At 43.2% G+C, this 18792-nt stretch overlaps 1 protein-coding gene across 3 annotated transcripts in view; it reads left to right on the forward strand.

The window, feature by feature from the left end:
• The first annotated feature begins 251 nt into the window (after positions 1–251).
• Positions 252–18792, forward strand: part of pik3c2a (phosphatidylinositol-4-phosphate 3-kinase, catalytic subunit type 2 alpha) — a 78332-nt gene continuing 59791 nt past the window's right edge. For 2 of the 3 annotated variants that reach the window (XM_060061377.1, XM_060061379.1), the window contains exons 1-2: positions 252–389; positions 6119–7339. In XM_060061377.1, the coding sequence (XP_059917360.1) occupies positions 6200–7339 (1140 nt within the window). In that variant the 5' untranslated portion in view covers positions 252–389; positions 6119–6199. The remainder of the gene's footprint in view (positions 390–6118; positions 7340–18792) is intronic. The other variant, XM_060061378.1, reaches the window with a different exon arrangement.

Raw genomic sequence — 18792 nt, forward strand, 5'->3', positions numbered from 1 at the left:
AACAGAGATATTATTGTTTTGAAGATAAAGGTGATGCAGCCTGTGTCATGATTCATTATTTGTTAATTTCTTCTGAATTTCTAATTGAATCTTTGTTAATGTCAACCTCTTTTCACAACACATTTTCGTTAATTGAGAGGATTCTGCTTTCAGAACCGGACAGAGAACAGTGAACTGTATGGGCTGGTGTTTAATCCACATGGTGGCGCGGCTCTCCAAATCAGCAGTGGGCGGGTTCTCCAAACAGAAACACCTCAACCGGAAAACACTCCAACTCAGCAGTGGGTGGATTGTCCGGGCAGAAACACCGCAACCGGAAATGACGTTATCGTCCAGCAGAGAAAATGCAGTTGCAGGAGTAATGGCTGCAAAGCGCGAGCCGCTAAAAGGTAAGAGATTAACAGTTGGTTAACGTCATACTAGGCGCCAAAGTTATGTCGTATCGTTACAACTATTCCGCCTTTATTCGCATGTTGTAGTTGAACAATATGTAGAGTTTGACGGTTTGTGGTCGACTTGTTGGCAGGTCGGTGTTTGAGAGCTTTACTTATTTAATCAGTGTTTAAAGTTAAGAAACATCGACAGGAACACCTGGTCATCGCCGGCTAACGCACACACATGTTCTCCGATGAGCTGTCACTGTGTGTGGCTGGTTCATTGGACTGTTCAACCCGGTCCGGGTTAAGATGCTAACAGCTAACTTGCATACAGTCAAACTTTGCGTGATAAGTTCTCACGTCGGCGTTACGTTCAGAATGAAGAGACGTTCGGTACAGAGCCGGCCCCGGGTACGAGCCCAGGCCGGGGTACGAGCGCTTTCCCGTGATGATGGGATGTCTTTACTTAAGTGCGATAGGGCTTGTAGGCAGCCAGTTCCGCTTAAATCTTCCGCATTGCAAACTTGTTTTTATGGATACTTTTGTAAATGTTTTAATTTGGTTCAATACTGAATTACACACGGATGGTCTGTTAGATTCAAATCTGACCGCGGCGACCAAATCAACACATTACACCAGCCAGAAGCCCAATGTCAATGCTGCCTTATGGCGTGTTTCCACCGAGCAGTGCTGTTAGGTGCGGTACGGTTAGGTGGGGTGTGTTTCCACCGCTGACTGTACCATTATGGTAGGGCGGGGTTTAATCCGGAAAGCGATAACCGGGGCAACTCCATCATCATTGTGACATCATAGCAGCACGACACAGTGTAGCCTGCTAATAAAAAGTATGAAAAAGAAGAACACAACACATTAAAAATAGCAACAATGGAAGACGTCCAAGAAGGACGGCGAACTTTTGCTCCGATTTTCTCCAATAAACAAAGCTTTTGCCGTTGTCCAGAAATACTTCCCGGGTATTGTTTGTTTGTTTGTTTGTTTGTTTTATCGCCCTGTCGCACGTAAGTGACGATACTGTTGACCAATCAAAGGACTAAGTATGTAGCTCCAACCTCCCTATCAGACCGCTTGGTAGCCAAATTAAGGAGTATCGAAAAATAAGTCCGCCTAATGCTGCGTTTTATTATCCATCCGTCTCGGAGGTCCGAGGACGTTGCCCAGCGACACGCAAAAACACGCCCCTTTTCCTTGGACGGCGAACTCGCTATCTCGGTTGAACTCAGTGGTGACCGAGCAAAATTCCGAGACAGAATTCAAGATGGCTGCGCCCAGTGTGACTTGAAGTATGAACTGTTTTCATTGTGCTCGGACCACTTATAGCCTACTTATTTTGGAGTGCTTGGTCCTCTGCCAATGCTACCGCGGCAACAGCTTTCCGGGTGGCGACCATGTTTTCCTCCAACGACCGAGCGAAATAATAAAACGCTTGAAGTGTGGGCGTTGCGTCAGATCCGAGATCCGAGTCGGTTCGCAGAGAATACTCGAACGCAGCCTAAGCTCGGCTCAGTGGGCTTATTTTTGGACCCCGCCCACTTTTGGCGGTGGAAACGAGAACCGTACAGCACCTAACCGCACCGCTCGGTGGGTACGGTTGGCACCTCTTTGTTTGCGCCTCTTTTCTAATATTTACGGTAGCCATATCCTTGTTGTTATTGAGCGTGCAGTTATGATTACGTACTTTGTGTGCCTTCCGTTTCCCGCTGTTGTGGTGATGCTATAATGCAGGGGTGCCTAACCTTTTTTGGTCCAAGATCTACTTTTAAAGTTGATAGTGTATCGAGATCAACCAAGCCATATAGAAAGCCGTAGCGTAGCCACCATTTATTATGCACCTATATAGAACAGTTTTCTGACGCAAAGATAACGTTTTAACAACAATCATTCATTTGAAGTAAATGTGCGAGGTGCAAAGAATAAGTTCAAGTAGGCCTAGGACTGGCCTGTAACAACACAACAGGCATAAAAACAACCCAAATAATACAATGCCTAATTCAAGTGGTATCTATACCTTAGTGGGACACCTGGCACTGAGTGGAGGAAGCTAGTCTCACAGTCCGGACAGTAGCAGCTGAGTGCCAGCCGTAAGCAGGCTGCAAGGTGGTCATCAGTAGGGATGCACTGAAATGACAATTCTTGGGCGAAACCGAATATACTGAAAATGGCGTTGACGGGTGATCTACTGATGGTATTGTGTGTATAAAATTTCCTTTTAATAAACAATCTGTACACTTACAAAGTTCTCGATGCCTCGTTTCTTATGTGAAGACCCTTATTATACTACCAAAGAAGTGTCAGGCTACTTTTAGCCTTTTAAATGGTTTAAAATACTGATTTAGTTTTTTACCATTGCCCCCATTGTTCCAAGTTTATGGCATTTTGATAGAATCGGCTAAAAACAGCCAACTGAAGAAAGCGTCTATATGCGTTTTTTGTGCTCCAAAACGAACGTTTCAACTCGTTATCATACAAAACGTATCCCAAATCCATTTTACACCGGAATTACCCTTTAAATTCAGCAGAAATGCTTTTGAATGTGTGAATTGTGTTTAAATATGCTACAGTGGTCATTTGTTTAGCCAATTCATGTAAAACAATGAGGGTTTTGATTGTAGCGTAGCCTATGTGATAAAATAAATAAGTTGTTACATTTCGTCCACTCGCTCAAATTGATCGCTATAGACTACCGTAGGTTTATGAACTAAACGGCGGCAAGCTAGCGAAAGCCGGCGGCAAGCTTTGCGGAGTACCGGTATTTAACAACCATGGCGAATCAAAATATGATCACACACTTCTTCTTCTTTAGCCTGCCTATCCATTTTTTTAAGTGCAATATACACGGAAAATATCCGATTTTTATCCAATTTGACCGGTAAAATGAAACCTTCCCGGTCACATGACCGGCACCAATTTCTTCTAGCGGAAACACCGCATGTAGTGGCATGTTTTTTGTTTTTAATAAAGAGGAGAAAATTATATTTTAATTGTCTGTGTAAGTCAGTCATTAATATGTTCACTGTTCAAAAATGTATATTGTACAGAAAAGTGGCTTGTTAAGCAAAAGCAATTATGTTAACAAACAGAAGAGATTATGCCCATACTTGCTCTGTAGAATTAATTTATTAACATAATTTGAAAAAAAGCAGGAAAGGTCCAAGCTGCTGAAAGTTAAACCATAGTGAGACCGAGCTGGACCATTATTCATCTCTTTCCAGATATTTTAGATTTCATCGTGGTATCGAGTATTGAGGTATTTTCGGGCAGGTACCGTGTCAAAGCCATCATTTTGGTATCGTGTAACACCACTGAGCAGTCCACCTTCAATCAAAAACGACGAGCTATCGTGGTGAAATATTGCGACGCTGTCAGCAGCTGCCTACCTCTCCATCTAGCTCACTATCGTTCCATGGTTCCAATACAGCAATGTGCATCATTAAAAATATACTGTTATATCTTTTTCGATTTTTATTTTTTTATTTACAAAATGTGACTTTCCTGCTGTTGTGGTCAAGCTGTAATGTTATGCTCTGGAGAGCTATAAATATATGGACTAAACAAGTTGAATGAGATCTATTATTGGAGTATAACACATATCCCCATCCTTAAAGGTTGTATCAGCGATTCTAGGCAGAAACATGAAGGATCACATTCATATGATCTTCACGATCTGCGAGCTGCCTGCCCCATAAGCAAGCAGTCAAAAAAACGTGTCTCTGGAGGCAGGATGTTGTGGGGCTTTGCGCTGCGTTCATGATAGTTTTTACTGGATGAACGAAACATGGAAGGGAGGGGCGATCTGGCTCTGTTTATTTGGGATCTCATTGCAAATACCAACAGAAGTGACGTCACCCAACATCGCTGATAAAACCTTTAACCCCTAACCCTTAAACTAGGGCTGTACGGTATGGACTAAAATGTATATTACGGTATGATTTGAGGCATAGACGGTAATGGTATTATATCACAGTATAATTGTATCTTCTAAATACGATATAAATGCTTCTCAAGGGGTAAAATACTGGTTAGGCAGCAAAACTGCATGAAAAAAAAATGCTAAATCCTTTCTCAAGTTACTTCCATCTCTGAAAAACCCATGTGTATAATAGAATGGATCTTTCTCCACTTGTTCGCAGACCTTGGCGTATATTGAATGGTGAATTGAAAAAAACTATGTTGCATTACCATATTTTCAGTAGTTGCGCGTAACTTAACTTTTTACATGAGAAAGTATTTGCCTTACTGTATTAACATGTTACTTACTTTGTAACTCGTTACACACAACACTGTCTACTGGTCACACCTGTCTGACGGTAACGTCAAAATCCATACCGTAGCGCAACTTCACTCCGGTGTACTTTCTATACCGTTTATACCGTACGTACGCCCCTACCCTAAACCTAAGATAACCCAAACCTAAACCTAACCTTAAACCCTAACCATAACCGGGTTGCTCTGCCAGTGTAGAACCAATTAGATGGACTTCCAGAGAGGTGGAGCTGGACTAGGTCCAGAGAGGTGGAGCTGGACTAGGTCCAGAGAGGTGGGCTCTGCAGTGAGCCCCACTTGCTGATTTTGGCTGCCTGACCTACATCTTACTGCAATTAGCCTGTGTGGTGCAATTTAATAACATTAAGACATTATATCGGCCTGTTTCTATTATTTCTCACAGGTGAGACAGAAGAACACTTCGTAAATGTTGCGGAACACACAAGACCGGTAACCATAGCAACGCCGGTAAACAAACCCCTCGAAGAGAGCTCCCAGCCCTATGTGCCATCCAGAGGCTCACACAGCTTTTGGCCGTGATATTATGTATACAATTATATTATATTAATTCGCCCGATTCGTGTCTCTACGTTGACACGTGAACGCACAGTAAAACCGAAAAAAACGTGGCTTTGGCGATCCCGAGATCGCGTTGTCTGAAATCAAGATTTTGATCAGAAAACGATAAATCGTTCAGCCCTACTGTGCCATGACACCAAACTATAACTGTGCGGCTGGAGAAAATGTACAGCGAAGCAGCAGGCTCCCTCCGTGAGACCCTGTCCTTGGTTGAGAAAGTTGCCATCACCAACGATGCTTGGACAGCGTTGACTATGGAGTCGTACGTGACTGTGACGTTCACTTTTTTACTGACTGGGTTGTGCAGAGTGCGCAACCCAGAGTGCGAACACATTTTGCCAATTCTGCTCTATGCTCTGTGATATTTTGTTTAAGATCATTTCTATTAACTTTCTATTAAAAAATGCAATATTGGTGTGCTCCTGAGCACAGCATTTGAAATATGACGGGCGGGGAGCTGTCTTAAAGGAAAGCGCAGATCCTTTGAGCTCCGCAACTGCCGCAGCCACGGGGCCAAAAAAAACTAAAACGGTTGGTTGACGATTCATGAGTGTCGAGGTGTCAGTTAGCCAGACAACTCACCCTAACTGCTCCTGACGAGCTGGCTGTCGCCTTGCATGGCTGACACCGCTGTCCGTGTATGAATGCGTGAATGTTAGGCATTATTGTCTAGCGCTTTGAGTAGCCACTTGTTAGAAAAGCCCTCTATAAATGCAGTCCATTTACCATTTTTTGTTGCTGGTGAACAAGCTTACCCTAATATACAATAGATTAAACAAAAATCTATAAAATCAGGCATTGGATAGTTATTAAAACATTGAACCTCCTAACTATGTATGAGATTAATGTCATATTTGAACATTCTGCTCCTCTTGTTGAAGGTGTTTAATGTATTGTCCTCCAGGATTCGAGCCACAACAGCCTTCCTGAAGCCCTGTTAATGGCCCATTTGAGTTGACATAATGGCCCAGACTTCAAGTGGAAATGGATTCAAGCTTGATGTACCCCAGCCAAAGGGGATTGTGGGTAAAGAAGAAGCCCTCAGAATGGAGGAGGAAGCGATGGCAAAGTGTCAGAAGGAGAAGCAGCACTCTCTTTCAGCGTCCTCTCGCTTGTCTTCTTCCGCCCCATCCTCTTCTTCTCATAGACTTATGGCCTCATCTATCACTACTCCACCTCAATCATCCACCAGACCAGAAAGAGACCTCATCGTCTTCCCGGAGACCAAGAAGCCAGCGGAGAGCGACAAGTTCAGCGATATTGACGTGGAAAAATTGACCAATGAGGAGCTTGAGAAGCTCCTCCTGGATGATAACTTTGGGACTAGCAGCAGCAAGGCGACCCGTCCCTCCTCGTTGCTGGGCTTCAACCTCAGCGCCTCCTACCCGGGGGGCCATGCCTGTAGTCACTCTCCATTCCAGACTGGCCCGTGGACCCCTGTTATATCCACGACATCCGGCTCTGGTGTCTCCACTCCCACCAACCAGCAAGCCCCCTTGTTCCCCTCCGCCCCCTTTCCCAAACCGGTCTCCTTCCAGAACGGCTTCCCCCCGGGGATGTCCCCCTTCATGGGCCTGACGGCCCCCCAGCCTTCCTTCATGGGCTTCACCCCCATCCAGACCGCCGCTCCACTCGTCTACCAGCAGCCCCCAGTCGACCCGGTGATGGCCAGACTTTTTGACAAGATCGCCAGCACTTCGGAGTACCTGAAAAACGGCCGATTGGCCAGCATGGATGTAGACTCGGCCCCAGGCCCTGCCCTATCACCAGCCCATCCTGCCGCTGCCGAGGAACCCACTACGGTCAGCCGCTTCGAGTGGCTGGACCTCGACCCGCTCACCAGACGCAGAGACGAGGCAGAGGAGACGGCCGGGGCGAGAGTGACTGCAGCAGGGGACTCTGCTGGGGACCCCTGGGACGCAGTCCTTGAGACTGAAGGGAGTAGAGGCAGCAGCAGCCCCACCAACGAGGCCAAGCCCCCCCTCTCCACACAGGCTCAGCCCAGGAGGGCGTCAACGGGGGCCTCGGGGGGAGCTGCCATGACCAGGGGCCACCCCCTCAGCCCACCCTCGACCTCATCACGACAGCTTCCCAACAACCAGGTAGGCTTCCAGGTGGATTTAAACGCATTGATTGAATGTATTTACTGATGTTTAACTGCCTCGTCCTTGCATGTGAAAGTAAATGGGCTATCTGGAGCCATGGCACCCGACAGCCCAAACCTAACATGACAATCAGACAGAACAGAGCTCAATCAGCTCCTGGTTCATCTTTCTGAGTTCAGGCCCGCTTAAAAGAGTTTTGATTATATGAATTCATCATACTTTAGCTAAAACCATCCTTTTGAATCCTGTGCCCTGTAATACACACGCAAGCACGCACGCGCCAGATCCCTCTATTTCTGGGTTCTGCTGGTCATCCTGGACGTGTTGTCGCAAGAAACCAATGTAGGGAAGGTATGAGAAGGAAACACAGCATTTAATGAGGTTGTTGTAATTCCTGCTCCTTTAGAACTTCATGTTTTCTCAGAAGGACCAGAAAGTCTCTTGTATCCTTTCAAGTTAAGCAAATGGTTAAGGCCCAAAAAGCCGTAGGCCTAGTAAGGACATATCTGGAGCGTTGCGTCGTATTTCCTTCTGACCAGCTCTGTCTGGAGCAAGAGGAGCATATAGGAGTTGTTAAATCAACACCTAGGAGTGCTCCTCTGTGTTTCTATTGTTGTGAGCATACTAGGGTTGGGCAATCGTCTACAAGCTTCCATCGTCCGATAGCGCCCCCCAGCGATCGCCGATAGTCGATACTATCGGGGGGGGGGGGCAACTTTATAATAATTGTATAATATTAATTATTTATAATAATTTATCACTGTGAAAAAAATCACGTTTTTATTTTTCGATTTTTTTCTTAAAAACTAATACGATTGTCTTCCCCTTGGACCAGCGTGAGCCGTGAGCCTCCGCTGATTTAAGTTTCGATGCGTCGGCGCCGGCGGCGCTGTCACACGCTGATGACACACAGCTCGTAGCTGCGTTCGAAATCGTTCCCTATCACGGATATAGTGCACTATATAGGGTGCTCGCTATTTTGTAGTGTTGTTCGAATTCTCACTGGTTAATTTCATGCCCTATATAGTGCGCTTAAAATACCCAAAATGTGAGTGTACATATGATGTTCCCTACGTGTTACTCCCATATACCACAATGCAATGCGGTCGTGTTTTTCCGGAGGAGAAGAAGAAGCTCAATAACCGCAAGCGGGGAAAATGAATACATTTAATGATGGAGTCTCCGGCTTTCGTTTAGAAATATCAACAATTTATTTAGGATTTAACAAGAAAATGAAACATTCAAAATTAATAAGAAAAACCTTGTTCAAGGAAATGTAACATTCAGCATCAATACAACCTCCAGTTTTCCTCGAGAGTGCCCGGTTTGTTTACATGATCTGGGCGCATCTGTCTGCGTCACACAAATACCCGGCGCATTTACTGACGCAAATGACGTTTAGAAATGTTCAGCGTAGTGTCCGAATTCTCGTTTGTTCGATCCCTATGTAGTGCACTATATCATGAACACTATAGGGAATAGTGAGGGAGTGAATAGGGAACGATTTCGAACACAACTCATGTACCACAGCTGTGACCCGGAAATGGTGCAGCGGGGTGTGATGTCATTTCGCCGTGCGAGCAGACCGGTAGGTTTCGAGCCCCTCCCCTCTCCTCTCGCAGCAGTGAGTGAATACGGCAGGTCAGCGCTACATAGTATGTTTTCCACCGGTGCCAGTTCATTTCAATTACAATTTGCGGGGCTTTCTAAGTTGAAAAAAAGCTACCAGAGCGCTTTTAAAAAAATAATAATAAAAAAATAATAATAATTATTAAAATATAATTATCGCCTTTTTATCGGCTACTTGAGACGATCGACGATGGAATCCATCTATCGTCGATAGTCGATAGAATCGACTATCGGCCCATCCCTAGAGCATACAGTACATCTTAAGTCATTTATGGGGCAAATGTTTGATTGCCGATCTTCCAAACCTCACCTGAAGCTCCAAACAGCACCAATTGTCTACAACAGGGCTGCCCAAATTCTTCCCAGATGGGGGCCAAAATTGAATCTGTAGCACATAAAGTTAAATATGAATTAGGGCAAACTAAACACTATCACAAAGTAATTTAGAATAATGAATGAGTGTTTATTGTGCTGCACATTTTTGTTAAAAAATTAGAAAAAATAATTGAGCACTATGAAATATTTGAAGACAGACATGGAACATTACTAGGCCTTGGGCCTACATCTTCAAATATAAAGATACAATAGGCAAAGTAACATGGGACAAAACATGAGCCCATTAATCATACAGACCAGAACTTACTCCAAGGTGACACATCGGAGGCCGAGGCCTACACATTCTGCCCCAAGTAGGCCTATCAGTCAGAGACTTGAAGCCTGTCTTTGGTTTTTATAAGTCTCTCGATATCGGGCTCCAGCTGACTAACTGACAAAGTGAGAATATCATGTAGGTGAGTCTGATTTTTTTTTTTATACAGTTGGCAAGGCAAGGGCCAAACATAGTCGATCGCGGCGTAAGTTTTGCCCAAGTGCCCCAAATTGGGCAGCCATGAGCTACAAGATATGAAGTAAACAAGAGGTGAATGGTCTGTGGTAGTTACATGGGCGACAGGATCCCATACAAAGTAGGGCTGGGATAAACGATTATTTTTTAAACGATTAATCTAGCGATTATTTTTTCGATGCATCGATTCATCTAACGATTCATTTTTTCAGTCCGATTCGATTTCGATTCTCGATTATCTCCCCATTAATTGACTAATAGCAATTTATACATGTTGATTTACATATCTGAATTCCTTAACATTTCAATACATGTTTATTGCCTTTAAATTCCAAAATAAAAGTGAAAAGTAATGCATTCTTAGAATTCTACGGTGCTCAGTCATCTGCAGCTGCTACCGGGTGACGCCTCTTCAGGTGCTGGTGAATTGCCGTGGTGCTAGAATGGAAAGTCATCTCCATTTTGCAAAGACGACATATCACGGAATCGTTTCATTTCACATTAAAGAATTCCCATACTTTAGAGGAACGAGTGCGTGGCGCCTTGCACTTATGAAAGTCTGAGGAGCCACTCGCGTTGCAACTACGCTCCGGCGCCGCCCATTATTTATTTATTTTTTTTTTTTTTTAATCGACACGCATTTTTCGCGTCGACGTAATTTATGCGTCGACGTCGTCGATTACGTCGACGCGTCGTCCCAGCCCTAATACAAAGTGAACGTATAGACGCGTATCGGGCGAATTTTTCGCAAGAGAAAACTGGCAACACGTTTTGATTTGTCGCGCCACACTTTCGACGTGCACAGGCGAGCGCTTTCACGAGGATTTGTGGCGCGACAAATTCGCTCGAGTTGAAATATTTCCACTTTGACGCGAATTTCGCGTGATGACAGCCAATCAGCGTTCAACCCCGTGGCCACTGAGTCACATGTGTAACGTAACAGCCAATCAGCGTTCAACCGTCAAACTCAGTGCAGCAGTGCAGTCCGGGGTAGAGTTTAGATTTTCTGCCCGCACCCGAGCCCGAACCGAACCGAACCGACCAGACCCGCAGGCCGGGTCGGTCCAATATTTCCCGCCACTATCCTCGGGTCGGATCGGACCGGGCGTGATCAAGCTTTTTTAAAAAAAAAAGCACTGCTGCACTATTAGCTTAATTGGTACGGGCAAAATTGTCTATTAATCAGACGAAATATTCTATATAGGTAGATAATATTCTTAATGTATACAAAGTTGCAGAAGTCAGACTACGAAATTGCAAAAGGCAACGTGTCATGCGCAGTTTTCCTCCACTGGCAAGCGTAACACCGAGCCTTGTCTCTTCATTTGGATGTACGCTACGATCCAATTACGAATAAACACACATTTAGGCTACACGTGTTGTCCTTGTTGCATTGTTCATCTGGATAATTGTTAACCAATTTCTGTGATTCACTTCAAGCAACTCAAAATTGTTGTTGACAGCGTCGGCTATAACCGCCCACATATTAAGAAATGGTCGGGTTTAAATCGGCCGCGGGCTCATCATTACAGTTAATGTACCGGGCCGGGCCGGGCCGGGCTCGAATGAGCACAGGCTCGGATAGGGTCGGGTTAGATTTTTCGGCCCGATCTAAGCTCTAGTCCGGGGTGAACTGCAGCATGGAGGAGAAAGTGAATGTTGCCGTTTGTGACTCCCGGAGCTCTATATATAATATAATAGTATATAATATATTTGTATATATAATATCAAGGCCAAAAGCTCTGTGCGCCTCCGGATGGCCGTAGCGCGGGGAGCTCTCATAGGGATTGGGCTTCTCTGGGTTTGTTTACCGGCGTTGCTATGTTTCCGGTCTTGTGTGTTCCAACGGTTTATTAGGTAGGCCTATCTAATAAATCTCTGTCTATTCAATACTTCATTCGCTGCCTCTTCCGTGGTCATTACAATATTATGAATATACTGCGTCGGGTCCTCCGACGTCTCTCCCTCTTCCACAAAAGGTAAAGACATGCAATGGTGGTTATCTTGTTGTGGCGCGACAAATTAGACAAAACTTGCACAGTGACAGATTATGATCAGTGGCGCGACAAAACTTCGGCGACAACGCGAACGGGCGACAAATTTCGCGTTTGGTGTGAACGCACAGTTAGACTCAATCAATATAAGGTTGCGGTGAGCCGAAGCTGTTAGTTTGTATGGTAACAATATTAGGCCAAAACATTACTAAGAAACAAAGTAGTTCATCAATACAGGCTACAAAAAAGATTTTTTCTTTTTTTTTTACACGAAAAGTGAACCCCCCCATGGGTTCCGGCGCCTATGCATTCAATTCCAAGCTATCTGGTTCCAGATCAAGTGTATGTGGCGGGCATGACCATATTTTCCCAGATGAATCAGAAGCATTACTATTGTGGTAACATTAGGCTGGGGCTGGTGATTTGAATATGGCTTTTTCTACTTATCTTGTCTGCACAGTATGACTTTGCTTTCCAGTATGTAATAAGTATAGTAATGCTGGCAAATAGTAATAATAATGCCCCCCCCCCCACCCCTACCAACAGGTGGGCAACGCCATATTTAGTTATTTTTTTGTATCTTTTAAATACAGCCTCTTGATAAATGTAATTACTAACTGTACATTCAAAAGTATTTTTTGCTCAATCAACAAGGTTTAACAACTGCTGTTGTTTTTCTTTTGTTTCTCCTCCTCGAATGTATGTTTGTATACAGCGCGCAGGCTTGATGCGCATGCTCCGCCTCGTCGTCTTCTTTTTTTGGTACAGAACCAGCAACACATATAGGCCTGGAATATTTACTACAGCGTTTCTACAGCTAGATGCGTTTTTGCAATGAGTCCATGATTACGGGGAAATTCCTGAAGCGCTGCCAAGGAAAACGGGGGGAAAATATAGTTTTCGTCCGTGTGGACAGGGCCTTAATGTCAGACTTCATGTCTGTCTGTTCGCTAGGCTAGCAGGCAAGTCTCTTATGAGGTGTGTGTGATTGTGTGTGTGTGTGTGTGTGTGTTTGTCTTGACGTGGAGCAGTATGCGTTGGTGGTTGCTCCCCTCCTTTTGTCTCGTTGGCATGGCAACCCGTGTTGGTACAAGCAGGAACAAGCCCACGGTGCTCTGCTAAGGGGACAAATGTGTTCCCCCCCAGGGCCCGACATGCCACTGCCAAGCCTACCCTCATGTGGGCCGAGTTTACTGGGAGAAGGAAAGATAGAAATCTCTGTTCTTCCTGCCCCTATGTGCCAAATGGTTGCATATTTGTGCAGATAATATTTTACTTGGGCATAAAGAAGGAGTCTTTAAGTGCTTATTTTCCAGAGCATCTTAAAAGGAACGAAGATATCGAGTGTTTTCAGTGATGTGCGTTTGTGTGATAAAACATGAAGTTGGGAATGCAGTCACGATCTAAAGCCCATTTGCCCATTTCATTTTGGTCTCATAGGGATGCAGCGATTATACATTTTAATGGCACGATTATACTCTGAAGAATACCCAATGTTTGACTGCTTTATTAAATTATTCGATTATTATGCATTAATTATTTCAGAACACTAGGTATAAATAAAATCACATTAACACTCCATATATGTAGTGGAGTAACGGTACACAAAAGTCACGGTTCGGTTCGTACCTCGGTTATGAAGTCACAGGACGGTACGGTTCATAGTTAATGGGGAAATAAAAAAAAAACTGCTTGTTTTTCGGAGAACGGAGAATGGCCGTAGATCAGCAGCAATGAAAACACCATTCAACTTGGTTATAGAATTTGCATTTCTGAATTCCCAGACAGGTGTTTTTGAAATAGTGTTGTGAGCTGGGATTGCATAGCTTGTTTTTTTTCTCACAGCAACGGTGATAGTAACACCTGGACGGTGCCCTTTCAAATGCGTGTGCATGTTAAAGTGCCGTACGTAGACATGGAGAGCCCTCTCCATAGCTGAAGAGCCTGTCGGAGACCCTCTCCGTAGCTTACGTGCGCATACAATATTTTTCAACTATCCGAGGGTTAAGCTCAATCTAACCCCACGGTGTGTGGAACCTTTCATATATATATATACAGGTCCTTCTCAAAAAATTAGCATATTGTGATAAAGTTCATTCTTTTCCATAATGTAATGATAAAAATTAAACTTTCATATATTTTAGATTCATTGCACACCAACTGAAATATTTCAGGTCTTTTATTGTTTTAATACTGATGATTTTGGCATACAGCTCATGAAAACCCAAAATTCCTATCTCAAAAAATTGGCATATTTCATCCGACCAATAAAAGAAAAGTGTTTTTAATACAAAAAAAGTCAACCTTCAAATAATTATGTTCAGTTATGCACTCAATACTTGGTCGGGAATCCTTTTGCAGAAATGACTGCTTCAATGCGGCGTGGCATGGAGGCAATCAGCCTGTGGCACTGCTGAGGTCTTATGGAGGCCCAGGATGCTTCGATAGCGGCCTTAAGCTCATCCAGAGTGTTGGGTCTTGCGTCTCTCAACTTTCTCTTCACAATATCCCACATATTCTCTATGGGGTTCAGGTCAGGAGAGTTGGCAGGCCAATTGAGCACAGTAATACCATGGTCAGTAAACCATTTACCAGTGGTTTTGGCACTGTGAGCAGGTGCCAGGTCGTGCTGAAAAATGAAATCTTCATCTCCATAAAGCTTTTCAGCAGATGGAAGCATGAAGTGCTCCAAAATCTCCTGGTAGCTAGCTGCATTGACCCTGCCCTTGATAAAACACAGTGGACCAACACCAGCAGCTGACATGGCATCCCAGACCATCACTGACTGTGGGTACTTGACACTGGACTTCAGGCATTTTGGCATTTCCTTCTCCCCAGTCTTCCTCCAGACTCTGGCACCTTGATTTCCGAATGACATGCAAAATTTGCTTTCATCCGAAAAAAGTACTTTGGACCACTGAGCAACAGTCCAGTGCTGCTTCTCTGTAGCCCAGGTCAGGCGCTTCTGCCGCTGTTTCTGGTTCAAAAGTGGCTTGACCTGGGGAATGCGGCACCTGTAGCCCATTTCCTGCACACGCCTGTGCACGGTGGCTCTGGATGTTTCTACTCCAGACTCAGTCCACTGCTTCCGCAGGTCCCCCAAGGTCTGGAATCGGCCCTTCTCCACAATCTTCCTCAGGGTCCGGTCACCTCTTCTCGTCGTGCAGTGTTTTCTGCCACACTTTTTCCTTCCCACAGACTTCCCACTGAGGTGCCTTGATACGGCACTCTGGGAACAGCCTATTCGTTCAGAAATTTCTTTCTGTGTCTTACCCTCTTGCTTGAGGGTGTCAATGATGGCCTTCTGGACAGCAGTCAGGTCGGCAGTCTTACCCATGATTGCGGTTTTGAGTAATGAACCAGGCTGGGAGTTTTTAAAAGCCTCAGGAATCTTTTGCAGGTGTTTAGAGTTAATTCGTTGATTCAGATGATTAGGTTAATAGCTCGTTTAGAGAACCTTTTCATGATATGCTAATTTTTTGAGATAGGAATTTTGGGTTTTCATGAGCTGTATGCCAAAATCATCAGTATTAAAACAATAAAAGACCTGAAATATTTCAGTTGGTGTGCAATGAATCTAAAATATCTGAAAGTTAAATTTTTATCATTACATTATGGAAAAGAATGAACTTTATCACAATATGCTAATTTTTTGAGAAGGACCTGTATATATATATATATATATATATATATATATATATATATATATATATATATATATATATATATCTCAGGGCTCTAAAGTGCAACCTAATTTCTCAATGGTGCGACTAAAAAAAATCAGAGGTCGCACCGGTGCAACCAGCTGTTCAAAAAGAAAAAACCTCCAAGATAACCACCATTGCATGTCTTCGTGATATTATATATACAAATATTATATTATATACTATTATATTATATATAGAGCTCCGGGAGTCGCAAACGGTAACATTCACTTTATCCTCCATGCTGCAGTTCACCCCGGACTGAACTGCACTGAGTTTGACGTTTGAACGCTGATTGGCTGTTACGTTACACATGTGACTCAGTGGCCACGCTGTTGAACGCGGATTGGCTGTCATCACGCGAAATTTGCGTCAAAGTTCAAATATTTCAACTCGAGCAAATTTGTTGCACCACAAATCCTCGTGAACGCGCTCGCCTGTGCACGCTGCACGGCGAAAGTGTTGCGCGATAAATCAAAACTTGTCGCCGGTTTTCTCTCGCAAAAAATTCGCCCGATACGCGTCTATACGTTCACTTTGTATGGGATCCTGTCGCCCCGTCGGGTTTCGTGTGAACACACAGTTTAGACAGAGAGAGTGGATGTGGAGGAGGGTGACCAGACATCCCCGTTTTGGGTGACCTGTCCCCGGTCAAAGTCCCCGCTCATAAATGGTATGTTGTGTATGAACTTATTTATCGTGTGTGTGTGTGTGTGTGGGTGTGGGTGTGGTAACGTTAAAGTAAGTTGTTTATCTGAACTGAAGACCTAACGTAACGTTATAAAATTAATTAATAATAAATCAATGGTTGATAGTTGTGTGTGTTAGGCTAACTTCTGTATTTTGTGTCGGGCTGTGTGGGTAACTAATGACTGTAGTAGTTATAAATGCAGACCATCTGATTAGCTGATGCCCTGAGTCATGTAGCCTATAATATTAATATACTCATATGTTTTGACTTGGTCATTATTATTAATTACATCTTGATGATATTTACGATATTCATTTTTCACAGCGTGTTTCACGGCATGTGACTGCAATTGAGGATAGTCCATAAGACATAGAGCCATGAGATGTTCAGTTTGAAGTTTCAGTTTAAAACACTTTTCTTTTTATTTCATTTATCTTGAGATGTTTTTAGTTAGATTTCAGCTCAGTGAAGCACTTTAAGCACCAACATTTTTCAGTGAAATTACCTTTCTTGTGCAAACATTCAAATAAAGAACTTTATGTTGACCAGATTCTTAGTTCATTTACAAGTCAATAATGCCCATATGGGCAGCTATTTAAAAAACATGAACCTGTGAAACTGCAGTGTTGAATGCGATAGGTCGAAAATTTGGGTGCACCTAACATTTGCGCTGGTGCACCTAAAAAAAAAAAGGTTAGGCGCACCAGTGCAACCAGTGAAAAAAGTTAGTTTAGAGCCCTGTGTGTGTATATGTATGTATGTATATATATATATATATATATATATATATATATATATATATATATATATATATATATATATATATATATATATATATATATATATATATATATATATATATATATATATATATATATATATATATATATATATATATATATATATATATATATACAGGTCCTTCTCAAAAAATTAGCATATTGTGATAAAGTTCATTCTTTTCCATAATGTAATGATAAAAATTAAACTTTCATATATGTTAGATTCATTGCACACCAACTGAAATATTTCAGGTCTTTTATTGTTTTAATACTGAATACCTATCTCAAAAAATTAGCATATCATGAAAAGGTTCTCTAAACGAGCTATTAACCTAATCATCTGAATCAACGAATTAACTCTAAACACCTGCAAAAGATTCCTGAGGCTTTTAAAAACTCCCAGCCTGGTTCATTACTCAAAACCGCAATCATGGGTAAGACTGCCGACCTGACTGCTGTCCAGAAGGCCATCATTGACACCCTCAAGCAAGAGGGTAAGACACAGAAAGAAATTTCTGAACGAATAGGCTGTTCCCAGAGTGCCGTATCAAGGCACCTCAGTGGGAAGTCTGTGGGAAGGAAAAAGTGTAAAGTGGTAGAGTGATATATCGTACATAGCCGATATATCCTGCAGCCCTAGTCGGACTAACCCAATATTTAGATTTTCTTGAGTGTCATGTAAACGACTGTTTACATGACATGAAGCACACACAGTGTTCTGCAGTGTGCTTCATACTAAAGTGGGCATTACAACTAGGGATGCACCGATCCGATATTTGTATCGGTATCGGTACCGATATTGAAGACATTTCTAGATCGGGTATCGGTGACAAATGGGCCGATCCATATTAAAAAAAAAAAAAAAAAGTTTTTTTTTATTTAATTTTTTTACGTTTATGTACATACTTGAATCCTATTCCTACTACCTTGCTGCTTTGATAATTGAATTTCCCACGAAAATGTTCTCACGGGATTAATAAAAGTGTATCTATCTATCTATCTATTGGCTGATCTATTCAGTTTCTATGCTGTGCGCTGTGAGTGACATCATAAACAAGCAACACGCCGTGCGGAGCCTACAGTGATTGCAAAATGGAGCGAGCAAAAGGATCTGCTATCTGGAGCTATTTCACTTTACCTAAGCCAGCAAGCTCCACGGCTACATGCAACATATGCAAAGTAAATGTCCCGAGGGGTGGTACTAAACCTTCTAGCTTTAATACCACAAACCTTATAAAGCACCTCCAAAAATTCAAGTCTCATGATCCCAGTCTTTTCCCCTCAATGAAACTTACAGTTTGTAGCCATAATTTCGCGCTGTTTTTCTATATCGGTATCGGATCGGTATCGGCCGATACTAAACCTCAGATATCGGTATCGGTATCGGAGGTGAAAAAAGCGGATCGGTGCATCCCTAATTACAACGGCCAGTCAGTGCGGTCACGTGGACAAACAAATGATAGATGGATAGATATAAGGTTAAAAATACTGCGCTCTACAGAACAGTCCATAGCCATAATTTCTTCCTATCCTAGAATGCAGGACCGCCAGTAGGAAACTTGGGTGCTGAGTTACATCCCAGAAATAAGACGCCTATCCTCACACTCCTTCACTACCTCCTTTGTTTAAGACAAATGAAGTATGGCTGCTGCCTCATAGACCCAGCTATGGTCTAGTAAAGGTCGGGGATCCAGGGGGCCATACTGTAGCAGGGCTGCCAGACCTCGTTTGGAGGCAGACCGGTGCTCCAGGGGCCAGACCTCGTTTTTTGGTATATTGTTTAGTTTCTTCGGTTAAACATTAAAC

This window comes from Gadus macrocephalus, chromosome 9 (genome assembly GCF_031168955.1).
Source record: "Gadus macrocephalus chromosome 9, ASM3116895v1".
Classification (NCBI taxonomy): domain Eukaryota; kingdom Metazoa; phylum Chordata; class Actinopteri; order Gadiformes; family Gadidae; genus Gadus; species Gadus macrocephalus.